Source organism: Bactrocera tryoni, chromosome 1 (genome assembly GCF_016617805.1).
Source record: "Bactrocera tryoni isolate S06 chromosome 1, CSIRO_BtryS06_freeze2, whole genome shotgun sequence".
Classification (NCBI taxonomy): Eukaryota; Metazoa; Arthropoda; class Insecta; order Diptera; family Tephritidae; genus Bactrocera; species Bactrocera tryoni.
The window spans coordinates 89,632,736-89,649,519 of NC_052499.1; the positions used below are offsets into that span (position 1 = coordinate 89,632,736).

At 40.8% G+C, this 16,784-nt stretch overlaps 1 protein-coding gene across 1 annotated transcript; it reads right to left on the minus strand.

The window, feature by feature from the left end:
* Positions 1 to 1,202: 1,202 nt before the first annotated feature.
* On the minus strand, positions 1,203 to 16,540 carry LOC120782890 (homeotic protein empty spiracles). The gene is made up of 3 exons (XM_040115438.1): positions 14,272 to 16,540; positions 3,785 to 3,942; positions 1,203 to 2,083 (listed from the first exon to the last, which is right to left on the minus strand). The coding sequence occupies exons 1-3, from the start codon at positions 15,584 to 15,586 to the stop codon at positions 1,568 to 1,570; spliced, it is 1,989 nt and encodes a 662-aa protein (XP_039971372.1). The 5' UTR covers positions 15,587 to 16,540; the 3' UTR covers positions 1,203 to 1,567.
* Between the last annotated feature and the right edge of the window lie 244 nt (positions 16,541 to 16,784).

Here is a 16,784-nt window from a genome sequence, read left to right on the forward strand (position 1 = left end):
TAAACTATTATATTGACTGACAAATTGAAACGAGCGCGAGGAGGCCAGGTTGAGGACTGGCTTTCCGCTGTCCGTCGTTGTTCGATGTTGAAATTGTTTCCTGAACACTTACTATTCACAGGCAGTGTGAACGTGCATGTGTAAGTGTGTGAATCTAGTTGTTATTTACTCTCCATTTCCGCCGATTCTCGACTGGCATTGTCAGCGCCTATGCGGTGTCAGCGCCGTCGTTGGTAGTCCAGACACGGCCCAGCACTCGAAGCATACAATATTGCTTAAGTTTTGCACTCTTCTGTGAATGGCAGTTGGCTTGTGATACGAGTATCACAGCGGTATGGGATCTTGCCCCTCAGCTCTACGCCGAACGCCGTTATTTTATTTAAATATCTATTTCGGTTCTGTACTTAGTTAGCATCGCTTTGTGTGGGGCACACATACTTCTAACATAACTACTAACGCTCGGAGATATTACATTTGCCACAGTCGATTCTCGGCACCCAAATACATATAAATATATAAGCTGCGAGGCTTTCATATATATCTTCAAAGAGTTATTTTTTCTACTTCTGGGCAATCCGTACGGAGTTATTTGTATATTTAGGTCCATGGATATCGAAAAGCTTGGAGAGAGGTGTCATTATAACAAGAAGGTCTTCGATTATTTTATATGTTTGTTATTGATAACCAAATGCAGTTGACTTATACCTATGTATGTACAACACAAAATTACCGATTATGGAGTGCTGAAGTGCTAAACCAAAGGAAATTCGCTCATATCGGGCAGGTGTAATTTTGGCGGGTAGTGGGCGCTAAGCAATGGTGGATACGATGGCGTTTTATTTCATTTATCGCGTTTTATATGGCTGACGCGACGGGAATGGCGTGTAAGGGTGGCGAAGTGGCAGACACAGCAGACGTTGCATGCCTCCGCGACTAAGGCAGCCAAGCGCTGTACTGCACTGCATTATGCATGAATGCAATGGACGTGCGAATTGCCTAATTGCAGTGAGACGGTAGATTTATGGCGCTTTTATTTAAATGACTTTGCTAAGGCTTAACATCTGTTGCAAGAACTGCATTGCCACAGCGGCGATTTGTAGCTCAGTGGGAGGGACAGAGACATCTTGGAAGCTCGGGCTTCCTTTGCTACACCATTAATTTTTATAATTTAATTGTTTGCATTTATTAATTATCGTAATTATTATTTATAACATTTGCTTTGCGATTTAATTATTATTACATCGTAATTGCTAATCGTAAATATATTATTACATGGCTAAGCGTCTAATTTACAAAGTAATAAATACAATTCGGTTTTGATGAATAATTTACATAAACGATGGTGTTGTTGGCATTGGAGGTTGAATATCTGCACAGGTAAGGGAGGGGACGGGGAATGCACCTGAAGGAAAGTGTATGGGCCAACGCAAAAGCGAGACAGATGGAGTGAACGGAACAACGACTACCACCACGCCCAGTGGCCACAATTAGCTGTGGGTAAGTGAACCAGCTCTTCGGCGGCCTGAGCTTCACACTTGAGTTACTGCAATCATGGCTCTCCCGGCTGCTATTGCTGCTGTTGCTGCTGCTGCTGCTGCTGCCGCTGTTGTTGTTGTTGTAAATGAAGTTGCTTTTGCTGTTGTACTTGTTGATGCAAAAACTGTTGATGTTGTATAAATTGTTGGTGTTGTTGTTGTTGTTGCTGCTGTTGCACCCTGAAATCTCGTTGTTCACGATGTAGTTGTTGCATTGGGCCTTGTGGCTGTTGTTGCTGCTGCTGGATATGCTGCAATTGCTCATGATGCTGCTGCAGCTGTTGCTGAAACTGTTCTCGCAATCGCTGGTGCTCTTCCGCATCCATTTCGCTGCCATAATCATCCATATCGATGACTTCATCCTCATCCTCCTCGATTAGGTCCTCCTCATCATCCTCCTCTTGATCTTCGAAACTATTCTGTGAACTGTCATTCTTGTTCGCATCATTGTCTCCAGCTTGACTGCCTTTCTGACTCTTTGAATCACTGTCGCCCTCCTGCTGCATGCGCTTGTGTTTGGTGCGACGATTTTGAAACCAAACCTTGACCTGAAAAAACAGACAATATTTAAGTATAACAGTTAATCCGATTCGAAATTCAAATAACTGCTATTATATAATCCAGGATATTTCTTCTAACAACCTAGCTCACATTCTCGGACTACACACTCCGGCTTTACTTCTAGGCTACCACTCAGAAAATAAAAACTGATTAGTTTTTCGTGGAACTGGAAGAGTAGTGGCTCAAGGGCATGTTTACTGATGTGCTGGTGCTATCTACGACACTATCCCTTAATTCAATATTCTGAAAAGTTATTCAAAGCGTTGGCAACTTGATTTCAAGCACTTTCCGCCTCGCCTGCCTGTTGGAAGAAAGAGGCTATTAACCACTTTATTACTGCGACCGTTATTTGCCCGCCAGGCATAAAACACCAAAGGGTGTCAGAGAGTCAATTGGCTTGTGCGCAACTTTCCCACCCCTTCCTGATAATTTCCAACCCTTGCCTTTATCGCTTAAGGCCAAAGCTGGCGAACGACTTGAGTACCTGGTATTTACGCTTTATCCGCCGCAATTGCAACACTCGCACCAAATCCATAGCAAGGGGGTTGTTTTTACGGCTAATAACTCAAGTAGTTAGGCTGTTAACGATCAGTTGACATGCAATCACTTAAACTTAGGCCGCCGTTCAAGTTCCCATCCATCGCAATTGAACCCACAATTACCCTCAAGGACACCCTCGGCCATGGGAAAGACCGTGTGTATGTATGTGTAAATTTATGTACATAAACATGTTGTTATTGCTGTAATGCGCCCACGCCGAGGAAATTGTTGCCGTTGAACATTGGCTCAGGATTGCCGTGAATTGCCGGTTAGATGCACCCCAAAAGGAGTCATGAATTTTCATGATTTTTGGGGGTGCGGGCGTGATTAATATATGAAAGCACTTATTGAATTTGATGCCCTCAACTTAACCCTATACATATTTAACGATAAGTATCATATGTATCTCATGGTTTGTGGAGTGGGGCGAGAAATAGTTCAGGTTTGAGCAAAATTTACAGTTGGAGTCACGTGGCGGTTTTTGTTGATAGCAAATTACATAATTGTTGGATATATCCACTTAACCTGTGCAAGCTATGTTTGCAACGTCAGTTAAATACCTCGGGCCGCGCGTTAAATATAGGCAAGTTCGTTAAAAGTTCTTCGGGACTCGGCGGAAGCTAAAAATGCATGACAAAAACCACGTTGACTGCTCTGTAATTTTTTCGTCAGTTAAACTCGTTCAAGTCTTAAGTTAGTAGGGCTTCAGGGAATAAACTTTTTGAAATTATATGATTACAACACCCGGAAAAATTCCATTGTCCTTAGAAGAACCACCGCAGCTGCAAAATTGGACATAAAATGTTCCCTTTTTATTTTTAATAATTTCTTGTGACATTTTTTGACGGATATCTTTGTCCGAAGTTATTCATCGGCAGTCTCACTGTTCAGTGTTTCCTAGGTTTTAGACCCATTTCGTGTAAGTTAAATAACATAGACTGCATTGCGTTGAGCTAATACGTGTAGTTGGGCCGGTTCTGAAATAGCCATCTTTAATTCGTTAAACAAGACTATTAACATGTCGACTCCCTGTTGCGCCTGCGGCATCCAGCATGATCCATAACTATGCATCGGTATTTGGTTACCCCGTTGAATCTACACCACCCCACACTGATGTTTTGCCACATAATATTCTCATATTTGTTTACCTGCGTCTCCGTGAGACTCAGTCCTTGCGCCAACTGCTTCCGTTCGGCTCCGACCACATAGTGATTACTCTCGAAGGCGTGCTCCAGCTTCAGAAGTTGGGTAGGTGAAAATGCAGTTCGCACACGTTTTGGTTTACGAAAGGGCTGCAGTAAGAAATCTGAAATTATAATACAGATAACATTAAGTCAGATGCGAAGATCGAGGACTTTAAATTCTTCTATAAAAATATATCGTAGTTGTGGATATATAGTATATCACTTCATATCCCTTACGTACCGCACTCACCACCTTCTACTATAGAATTAACATGTGTGGAGAAGGCGAAATTTTATTGGTTCATGCATTGGTTCACCCACTATTCCCAGATCAAACTTGCAAAGCGTGAATATTCGGCGCCAGTAGCCGTGCACCAGCAGACCAGGCTAATGTCAATGCGGCACATTGACAGTTGAGCGATGGTTGATGCGACATCCTCATCTAAGGCCACTTCGCTATCGTCACTTAAATTATATACACATAAGTGCCCAAGAGATATTCACTTGGGTATGCAAATAAACAATTTTCCCTCGCCAACAAAAAAAAGATGTATGTGTGTGCAGCGAGTTAATCACATATTTTCCCAGCCACAATGTATCGTAATAACCAAAAAAGTACGTGAAAAGCTTTGAATTCCTCTGCTTGAAAAGTGGAAAATTGGGAAAAGTGAGCTTTGATGATTTCGCGGCCGTACTTACATATATGGCGACACACACTTTGTCATTAGCAAAAGTTTTATAAACAAATATGGCGAGGCGGCGGAGAAATGTTATGGCGCAGTAAGTATGGGAAAGTCTGTTGATGTCAGCATTTCTATTTGATTGTGCTAACGAGCTACCATCTGGTAATTTTAGGGAATTGACATCAACAATTGCAGTACGCAAATCTTCCGCTGACGCGCCATTGAATGAAAACTTATAAGCACTAAATTAAAATGCAAAACTGCAAGTTGGTATAGAGGTTGGCGGTAGTAAGGGACACAAAAGGTTTGATGTGTATATTTTCCAAACCGCTGAAGCTAACTCAATCAAACTTGCACTTTTTAGCACTGCTTCATATACGTGAAAGTGGGCAAAATCAAATAATAACCACACCTACTTACCATATAACGGTTATGTTGAAAAATACTAAAAGTGTGATAACTCAATGCATAAACGCGCCAGAGACATTAAATTTTACGGCCCAGTTGGTAGGGAAGCATTTGTGAAGATTAGACAAAAGGCGGGGCCGTGACCATCTTTAGATGAAATCCTATATCTTAGGAACTACTTCATTAATTTCTACCCAATTTGGTGTGTGAGGTTACCCAAACACTGCTATCATACACTGCGAAAATTAATCACATGGATGAAATTGAGTAGGCGTGGTTGTCTACTTGCCATAAAAAAAATCTTGTAAATTCCATTTAAGTCTTTCGCTTTACAGTTCACAAATCAAAAAGCAATAAAGTTTTCAGAATAAAATTTTGCAAGAATGGTCGAAGGCGTACTTTAACTTTTTAAGGACCCAGGCACCAAATACGTGGATCCCTTTCAATAACTTCCTCTGTTAGATTATACCGATTTCTGGGAACTTGACGACTTATTGTTTCTGTCTAACGGTCAATATGCATGAAATCTTAATGAAATCATGGCAATACTTCCACTAGTTTTCACATACCTAATGTACTGGATGGAGTCATGTGTAGAAGTTCACGCAAGTGAGGAAAGTTCTCTGATCGCCATTCACTTGGGAGTGGCCAGAAATGATTCTTTTACATATGGGTCAAGCAGCTCACCACTTCCGGTCTTTGATGATATCGATATCATCGGCCTCAACACCCGCGCCGTTAGTTCTGCTTTCTCCAGGCTGTACAAGGAAGCACAGAAAATGGGTCTGGCAGTGAACGAGGGCAAAACGAAATATCTCCTGTCATCAAACAAACAGTTGTCGCACTCGTGACTAGGCTCTCACGTCACTGTTGACAGTCATAACTTTGAAGTCGTAGATGATTTCGTCTATCTTGGAACCAGCGTAAACACTACCAACAATGTCAGCCTAGAAATCCAACGCAGGATTGCTCTTGCCAACAGGTGCTACTTCGGACTGATTAGGCAATTGAGAAGCAAAATCCTCTCTCGACGAACAAAAACCAAACTCTATAAGTCGCTCATAATTCCCGTCCTGCTATATGGTGCAGAGGCATGGACGATGACAACAACCGATGAGTCGACGTTACGAGTTTTCGAGAGAAAAATTCTGCGAAAGATTTATGGTCCTTTGTGTGTTGGCCACGGCGAATATCGCATTCGATGGAACGATGAGCTGTACGAGATATACGACGACATTGACATAGTTCAGCGAATTAAAAGACAGCGGCTACGCTGGCTAGGGCATGTTGTCCGGATGGATGAAAACACTCCAGCTCTGAAAGTATTCGACGCAGTACCTGCCGGGGGAAGAAGAGGAAGAGGAAGACCTCCACTCCGTTGGAAGGACCAAGTGGAGAAGGACCTGACTTCGCTTGGAATATCCAATTGGCGCCACGTAGCGAAAAGAAGAAACGACTGGCGCGCTGTTGTTAACTCGGCTATAATCGCGTAAGCGGTGCCTACGCCAATTAAGAAGAAGAAGAAGAATATACTGACTTTCTAGCATCCATTTGACATTATACCCTATATATTGGTTAACCTATGAGATTTCTCAAATCAATTAGAGATATCTTTCTGGTAATATATCGCAATACCAAATGTAGATAAAATTTAGTCAAAATGTACCCTAGCCCCTTATACCTTATATAAGAAAATTGATAAGAATTATAATCTTTATCTATTTATCTTTAAATTTCTGGTTGGCTTTATACTGTACATATTGGTCAATATATCTGTTATATTAAAAAAATATAGTTGTATGCCGAACATGTGTTAAATTGCTCTAGGAGTTCCTCAGCTCTCATGCCCTACAAATAATCATTTTCATTGTAACAGAATGAATTTGCGATTTTCATTTATTAAATTTAGCTTAGATTTAGTTTATATCACTTACATATATGTATGTACATAAATCATATGACTTAATTCGGTGGTTCTTAACATTAATATTTTTTACTTGCAAAGTGTAGTATGGATACTATGTGAGACTACGACTTATAATAAACGTTAATATGATACCAAACATGATTGTAAGATATAGGGCGAAAATGGGTTTTTTCTATGGCTTTTAATAAGATGTCTTGTAAATTTATTATCAATTTCGTAAAAAACCGTATTGTGAGAATTTTGGAACTTCAGAATTTGCGTGGCTTCTAGTTCCTAAATGTTATATACTTAATATCGAAGATATTTTGTAAAAATTCACTTTTGTTCGAACCACCTCATGAAACTTGTAGGTAGGTAGATATAGAACATTCTTGGCCCCGGGCGCCCGAAGTTGTAGCTACGCCACTGATTGTAATCTTTTCATCTATTCATCGAATATTCTCGGCTTAGATAAAAAAAGGTTTAAAGTACTCTGAATATTTTAGTGAGCTGATATATAATGAAGGCTAGGGTATCCCTTGTCCTTTTACAGTAGTTTTTGTTTTCCACAAAGCGTTCTCATATAGGGATCTTTCATCTTCTTTTATCTAATTCGAAGTAAGGCGATTTGTCACAAGCACTTGTCTACTCATCGTTGTTTTAGCAATAGGTTTTTGCCAAATCAACGAACTTAGATCTCTGGGACTTCTCAAAATAATATAGACAATTTCTATTTCGCTTGAAAAATACTATAGCAGAAAGAGCTTACTAGCGGTGCTACAGACTTAAGCCAATTGTTTTGAATGTCAGCTGAAGTATATCCAAGTCGGCACCGCTATTTATAAAGAAAGAGTTTAGACTAAAATGGTATTAAGAAAAGCTCACTCACTGGCGAAAAATAAATGAAGAATTCCACTTTTCCGGTTTCGGCAGTTTGAAGTGCAGATGAATGCTGCAAATCATTTAAAACGTTACTAATGACTGAACAATAATTTATTTTAAAATTTATTTCAAATCGCCAATATTTCCCTTTCAGGGGGTCCTCAAGTTTCTTCTTTTTTGGTCGCTATAATCTATTCAAAACAATTACTCGCACATGTTGCACAAAGTATAACTGCTCCTTTCCGATATTGTGCTATGACATTTTGATGATCAACTCCGTTTTAATGGGGTTTGCAAAAGATGAACTGAGAGTATGGAACAATCACGTGTAATTGCTGTCCAAAATCGAATTATATATGCGAGTGCAACAACAACAATCAGGAGGTTCGCAGTGACGATTTTTTCGCATTCTTTAGAGCATCTCTGTTACGAGCTCCTTACAACAATAACAAAGCCGTAAAAGATGCATAACATTTCAGGTGTTACTTTGATGAATTACGTCTATCAGTGTAAATCGTCGTATTTCATCGTGTTTTTACGGTCAATCGACATTGTACTCCGTTGATTTTGTAGCGATATACCGCGACGGCATGATAAAGAATAATCATCTCTTATATATGGCTGTGTGTATGTGTTCATATATTTGGCTGTATGACAAAAGAAGGCGTGCCGGCGGTAACAGCCCTGAGGAGGCTATTAGAAAGTTACCGCTGTGCGTGCGCGCGTTGCATCGGCTCTTCGAAGAAATGCGGTAAAAAGGGTTTCCCTATTCAGTTCTGGGGCTCGTAGTGTTGTGCACACATATATTTGCTTTGTGTTAATCAAGCATCAGCCTCAAGGGACACCAAATATACATACTCTGGAAATTTTAATTAGATTTTTTCGTTTCACAATAAATGCGTATATAAAGCGATTGTTGGACCTGCTAATATGATTTTAATAATTTTTCGAATGGTTATGCATTTCTTGGAATTCAAGAAGGCTTGCATGTGTTCATTTGATGTGCACATTTGTGTTTGTGTTCGGATCACAATACGAGTATCCTATTGTGTTAGGGCTAGACTCGCAGGGGAAAACATCGACCTAATTGCTATTCACACATGTAGATTTTTAATTAACTTTTAAGTTGCTTGAGCGTAAAGTTCATGCTTAGCAAGTTTCTGGAAAAGTCAACATTTTGACATTTGTACATGCAACCACTTCGATTGGCAAGCTAAACTGGATCTTGTGCACCACTCCAAATATATGTATGTATGTATGTATGTACATAGCACTTCTGTTGTTACTCAGCAATAAAAGGGAATGACGAATGGTTGCAAGCGAGAAATCGCTTTATTGTAGCGCTCGTTTACACCACCGCGCATTTGCATAACACAGCCGCCATTTCGAAATCGTCCTCATCATCGTCATTAAAACTAACAACCTGCCATGAGGCGAGCTAAACGCTGTCGACCACTGTTTTCCTGTACACGTCGAACTAATGTGTATTTGTAATATCAGCGTTGCATCGCATTTACAGTGGCGGGTTTTCTGCACGCTCGGCGGTTCCACAAGTTCGTACTAGCCGTCTCCATCATGCAAAAGTGTGCGAATAGTAGCAGACTTTTTCCTTATTCGAATTCAACACTTCAATATTAAGATGGTGTTCGCACGATTGCTCCTGGTTAGCGCCGAAAAAGAGACTAAAGACTTCAATGAGAGAGAAACTCGAAACACGAGTGTTTTGATTTGGGAACGCACTTATTAAATTCAGTTGAACTTTTCGAATTAAAGCTTCTCCGACATTTATTTCTTAATAGAATAACTATGAATTTTAGTGCTGCACAAGTACCTCTCTCGGGCCGGCCAAAGACTGAGAGTTGCGCTTGACCGTTCGCAGACTGTCAACTGAAACGCACCTGGCAGCTGTTTACTTTACTGACAAGCGCTTATATACATATGTACATATGTATGTATGTGTAACCGAGCGTCTCCCGAGTTCATCACATTAAAATATACACATGTTCAACATTCTGTTGCAAATGGGAACAAAAACACTGGTCCAATGTTGTTGTACGCCATTTAAAGTGTCAAGTCGAGCTCTAAGCGAAACAATTGCCGCCAGACGTCAAATAGTTAACTGTTTTGTACGGTCGTGTGTATGTATGTATTTGAAAAACGTTTCATCCCTCAGACCATTTTTTATTGACGACGGATCGCTATTAATATATTTGTCCTATTTTACTCCCCCTCTCTTATTGTTTTTTAATAGATTTTTTTTTTGAACACGCGTTGCAATTACTTCCGAACAACAGTTATGTTTGCAATCACAACTTCATTCGACACTTTTCACGAACACACAACTACTTTAACATACGCGCATCTCACATCGCGCAAAATGAGGACTTTTGTGTAATATCTTTAGATAAAGGTTTATTTTCATCGCTCATATTTAGCTCATAGGTCACCTCGGATTAAAGTTTAATAAAGTGTACTGAAAAGCCAAAGATCAACAAATAGAAAGAAAACTTGATAGAAAAATGTTTTGAAATTTATAGAAACGAAATAATTTGTACAACTTGCGATAAAAATTTGAAATTTAAATATTTAGGCTTACACAAACCAATTTAAACTTTTGTTTACAAGTTTCAAAAGGGTTACTTTTGTTTGCAGTAAGCTCGAGTGTTATATTAAAAGTGCGTTTTAATTTTTCTATTATTTGAGATTCTTTGTATGGGAAAAGTCAATTGCAGCACTTCCCAGAAGCTCGAAAGCATCCAAAAGCTCAACGACGAAAATACGTAAGCATCTTGATTTACTTCCAGCAGCTTTCCTGACAATTCCAAAAAGGAATTTAGCCGAGCGATTCTGTACTGTGATACAGGCACAAGTCTCCAAAGTTGAGATTTTCAATTAGATACAATTTTGGTGACTTGAGACGATTTTGCAATTCAGTACGTGACAGTCACAACCATCTCATCTCTCAAAAACGAACAGGTCTAATCAGCTCTTACATTTCATTATTTAGAGATATATTTACATTTGAATAAATAATAAATATGTCGATAACAAATATTAAATTTTCTATAACATAGTCAAAAAGCATAATCTTTATATATAAAAAGTACGTGTCACATTGTTCGTCCGCGATGGACTCCAAAACTACTGAACCGATTTGTTTTTTTAACTAACCTAGAAGGAACGTTCCAAAGTAAACAGGACTTATTGAATCTAGCGCCCCTGGTGGCGTCATCTATATGTCGACTGGTGCGTTAGAATCTGCTATCTTTATCGATTGTCTAGTGAGAATTTCATGACATTTCATTGATTGGAAGTGAAGTTATTGCGTTTTAAGTGTCAGTATGTTTGTGTTATCGGTGTGAAAATGTGCTTCGAACAAAAAGACCAACAGTAAATTTTGTTTTATTTTTTATTTGATGAAACAAGTTTATGGCGATGATTGCCTATCCCGTAGCAGAGTGCACGAGTGGTCTCAACTTTTTCAAAGTGGTCTTGAGGACATAAATGACGATCAACGTGTGGTCCAAACAAAATCCGTGATCACCGGAAATTCCATCGAAACTGTGGGTGAATTCATCAAAAATCTGCCGAAATTATCAGTAAAATTCATGGAAATGGAATTGAACATCTCCAAAACATCGATTTATTTCATTTTGACCAAACATTTGAACGTGTTCGCGAAGATGAAAGTTGGCGTGCAATAAACGCGCCATCTCATCGATCGACGTTATGCAGACGTAGCGGCCATTCAAAAGGCTTGTTCCGGCATACTGGCGGCCATATCGGCCAACGAGCTAAAACACTCGTTCGACATGCTTTTGAACCGTGCAACAAGCTGCATTGAAGCAGAAGGAGACTATTTTCAATCAAATAAATAGATTTTGCCGAAAAATACCATTTGTTCTGTTTTTCTTTTGTAAAGTTCTGTTTACTTTGGAACGCACTTTATAGAAGATAGGATACAATCTATAAATACAATACAGTGAAAGCTCTATTAAGCGGACAACTATTAACTCGACAGAACCTCAAGTACAGTCCCTTGTTTCTTATACCGACAAAAACGTTTTCGCCTTATTCGTAAATAAAATTTTCACTGTATTGAAGAGTTAATTATATGAATAATAGTATAAATGTATACCACAGCAACCTGTGGCCGGATCCACTAGTTACCAATAAATGTAAAAATATATGTTGACTTTGTTTCATAATAATTACGAAATTTATGTAAAATTGATTATTTTTAACTATTTCGTGTTTGAGTTACTTACAAAATTTAAAAAACGACAATCGGTTAATATCTAGCTAGCTATCAGGTCACAAATTTGAGACAATATTTTGAGACTTACGCTAGAGACTGTTTCGTGAATAGTAACTAGTCACAAATTGAGACTTTTCCTCAAAATGCCTCTCACTAGTGACAAGTGACTGGAGACTGCTTACAGAATCGCGGTATAAAACTGATTTATGCACAGCGAAGGTTGGGGAAGTGTGCTTAACAATGCTACATTCAAAAATTAAAAATAAAAAAATAAATGCAACTAATTTCAGAAGAAAATACTTTCAGAAAGAGCTAATCTGTGTGTAAACAAATTCATAAAACTCCGCTCAGAGTACAACGCTAAAAAAAGTACTAAATAAGTGCTCATAAAACCTTTCAGTGTTTCCATTAAACAGTTTCTGACACATTTTCACAAATGGCCAATTATTATAGCCATTGGTTGGTTGGTCGAAATAGCGCTACCCAACATTTTAAAGTACAGTTAGTGCTTTGGAAAATCGTCTAGCCAGTCACCGTTTCTTTGAGTTTTCACTTTGGCTTGGTATGTAAAATGAGAAAATGTGCTTAAAGTATGAAGAGGACGGTACCTCCGGTGAGCAATAAAACTCGGCCTAAGTAAACCTTAAGATACAACCGAAGCTGATGAACTGATTTAATGAATAATTCTTATATACCTTATCTGATTCAGCGATCGTTATATAAGCACTTAATAGCCCATTTAATGGGAATCATCTGAACAAGTTGAGACAGACTTGGAGGATAATTGCAAAAGTGTCTGTCGTTTTTTACTTAGTTCGTGTGTTGTGTCCTGCAATGGACTTATTGCGACATGGATTGCACCAAGTTTAATTGTTGTATCCCCCTAATATTCGGCACTCAAATAGAGCAGAGAACTCTAACTTTTGTTATCATTTGATGACAATTACTCATTTGTTATCAACAGTTAAGGCATGAGTTCCGTTAGAAAAAATATACAACAACATTAAGTCAGTTATCGATGTGTATGTGTGCTTACGTGTGTGTATGTAATTTGGAGGCATGCCTTTTCGTGCGTAGCGAAAGGTGCGTCAAATAAAGTAATTGGATGATGATAAATGGAGCATTTTGAGGGAGTTCAGATGACAGCGGAATTAATGCGGAGGAGATGGACATGTGGAAATTCACCCAAAACTCTTTAAACGGCAACGCTTGTCATTTTTTCTTACTCGATTTGCCTCTTTACTCTGCTAATTTTAAGTAAAAGTCGAAGAAGCCTCAATTAAAAACGCATTAGCTTCGGTGCTGCCGATACACACCGAAGTAGGCGCGCGCAAATGTGTATATGAAAACATACGTATGTATGTGTGTGTGCATATGTGTCATTGCGTGGAAAGTTAAAAGTTGAACAAAGCCATGTAGAGCGGGCGCCTGCCTTGCCCAGCCACAAGCACCGCTCTTTGAGCCCATGCCTTATGTGCATGTGGATGTGTGCGTGTGTCGGCTTGCGTCCAAATGTAGCATAATCGCTTTTTATTTTCCTTTCACATTTTTATTCTATATTACAGTTTTGTTTTGTGCTGTTCGGTTGCATGACACTAACTTGCATCCATTCATGTTAACGATGTGTGCCATGTTGTTCAAACAATTTAATTAAAATGTAATTTATTTCAAATTGCTATACCTACGCGTACACTTCGGAGGTTTGACCGCTACTTAGCTTGTTAAAGCAGTCTGTGCCTCTTTGCCATTTGGTCACAGTCCCAATTCTCAGGTGAAGTGCTTGCACCACTGTGAGCCAAGTCCTAACTGTGGCTAAGTGTGCACTAATTTACTTGTAATAAATGGATGTTTCGTCGCTGGACGAGTGGAAGGGGAGGCGTTCCCAAACATTTCGTATAATTATGATGTTTCTAATGAAATTAATGAATATTCTGGGAGAGATGTTATTACGTTTGGATTCCTGGGTATTATGATAAGCAACTTGTTTCGGATCAATTGGAGAATCACTATGTTTGATCACTAGAAAATGATATTTGGTACGCTCTTCGTACATTTCTTCAGTGTCGAAGCAAAAAAGCTTGGAGTAAATAGTATTTATACTATCTAAGACTCTAGATCAACCACTTTAATAAAGAGCTCCAAATTGTATCAGTGGAAAGGTGTACAATATAATTGAGATTTTTTATTTGTGGCCGTTGAAAAGTCTAAGAAGGTTCCGGGTAAAAGTTATAACTAACATAACGTCATGGCTCAAATTGATACGAGTAAGAATTACTTATGTTATGAATTGTTATGATGAAAGGTGAAGACTTACTACCGGGAAATCGATGTGGGAATATCCGTCCATGTCTACTAAGCAGCCAGGGGTAGAGAGGGTAACTATCGCGGATCATGTGTGGGCCGCCGAAGTGAGGATGATGAGGGCCGGGTGGGAACAGGGCCATCGGATGCCCGCTTGGCAGATGAGCACCTGGATGATGTTGTTGTTGTTGCTGCTGATGGTGATGGTGCGCCAAGGCAGCAGCCATTTGGAACTGAGCGGCCAAAAAGTGTGGATTGGAAGGTGGGGGTGGTGGTGCAACCACACCGGACGTCGAGGGTTGTGGCGGCATACCAAGGGGTTGTGATAGAGGTGGAGGTCCAGGGGCTTGTATCGTTGGCGTGTTACTACCTTCTAAAGACACGGGAGCTCCGCCGCCAGCATTGCCAGACTGAAGTAAAGCTAAACTTTGTGGAGCTTGTAGAGGTAATGGACGAATCAGACCTGCTGGTATACCAGGCACATGAATTGGTCGCTTGTTAAGCTCGCCAATTGTGACGCCACCGCTACTTGGCGTTTGTGGTGATCGTGGTGTAGTGCGGCTATGTGGCGGTGTTGGTGAAGGCGATGGACTTCGACTTCGGTTAACGGTGGCATTGTGCTCTTGAGAAGATACTACTGACTGGCGGGAAGGAGAGCGGGACCTAGTGCGTGATCGGCACCTGCCGGTCATGGACGGACTACTGCATTCTCGTTCTGGTGAATAATCCAATATGGAACGCCGGCGGCAATAAATAAGTCCCAATGGTGGCCGTGATAAAGCAGTTGAATGCTGATCCGCCGCTGAGTTGATGGGACGATAGTTAACAGAAAAGCTATTCCTTAATTCTATTGGCTGTTGGCAATGATGAGAGTCTTCGCTGTGGCTGAGGCTTATGCGGCTTGGAGGTCGCTCATAGGCGAGCAATAGACGACTCCGATCGCGCTCACCATTTGTGCGTTCATCGGGACTGTCACTGCGTTGTGAGGAAGAGAGTGGTGGAGAAATAGCAGATGGTCGCATAGGCCGTAAGTCCGTTGGATGCGCAGAACCGCTAATATCGCGTTTGTTGGTGCTACTGTTGACATTACTGCCAACAATAGAATCGATACTGAACGCCAACTTTGGTTTAATCGACGCAGTAGTAACGGTAGCTGTTCCCATGGTTGTGGTGGTGGTTGCAATGTCTTCAGACTGCGCCGTGGACACGGCGACTGCGGCTGCTGCCGCTGCAGCTGCTGCCATAGATGATGGGGTTAGACCCACGACAAATGGATTAATAGGCGCCATTGGCAGCATGTTGAACGGTTGACGACTGCACGTGACCATTTGCGAAACAGCGATCAACACAATCTATCACGAACGAGTGTTAGTACGCGCGCGCGAATTGAAAGCGAAATTCGTGCGACCGATCCAAACTGGAAATGCAACTATCACTTGATAACGGTTAGACCGAATGCTGGCCAGCGCCACTTTTAAATTAATACACAATGGTTGAGAGGCCCAGCTTGTGGCAAGAAAACACTTCGCGGTTTGTTGGTTAATTGAAATCCCGACAACTCGTCAACACAAATAAATGCTTGATTTACTAGCTGCGGTGATAACAATGCAAACACAATTGACATGTGGCAACGCTTCACTAACTTCACAATGTATGAGACACTAAACCCGCACCATTCGATCGGCTGACAGTTCCCACTGAGGAAGAGTGCATCCGCAGTTTCAGATGAGTAGTGACACCGACAAACGAGACCGCAATTGTGAATCGGTTATAAGCAACAGCAGCGCTGGCGATGCCGCAACTGTGTTGGTGTAGCGTAACGGTTGCGCTTGAATTGACAAGCTGTCAACGCCATAATGTGCCTCAAAGCGTTTAATTGCGCACACACGCACGCACAGCAGCCGCGCTCAATACATATATCTACATATGTACACTCCGCTTAAAATCACAATGCCCACGCGCCTTTCTGCGAGACTTCACGCGGGATTCTGCATCTCCTTTAAATGGGGACTTCAACCGAATTAGTTGTTATTTAGTTGTTCATTAACGGCGACAACTACCTATTTTAGCACTCAAAGGTGCTTCACAAGCGAAATTATTGTTTCTTTTAGTTTAGGAAATCTTGCGACGGTAAATCGCGCTGCTCCCGCTTTGCTTGTAAAATATCAACGTTGCGATTCAGCGAAATGTAAACGCCCGCTTTCGCTCGTGTCGCGTCGTACTTTAATGACGCAGCGGTGCGAGAGCTTATCGCCGCTATGCATAGCCAGGCACCAGCCACCAGGCGCGACCACTGTTGCTGCATGCAAGAACGGAATAAAGTGGAAAAGGTGCTGCATCGGCCGCTGAGTGGCCGTCTAATCGCGCCAAATAGTTGTCTCACTCTCTTGCCTACGTCAAGGGAACGATAACGGCGACGGCAACGCCGAAACCTGTCCGTACGCTTTTCGAGTGGACGGGGACGAGCGCAGCTTTTTGGTGGAGTGTGATTTTGAGAGTGATAATATGTTCTCAATTACGCGGCAG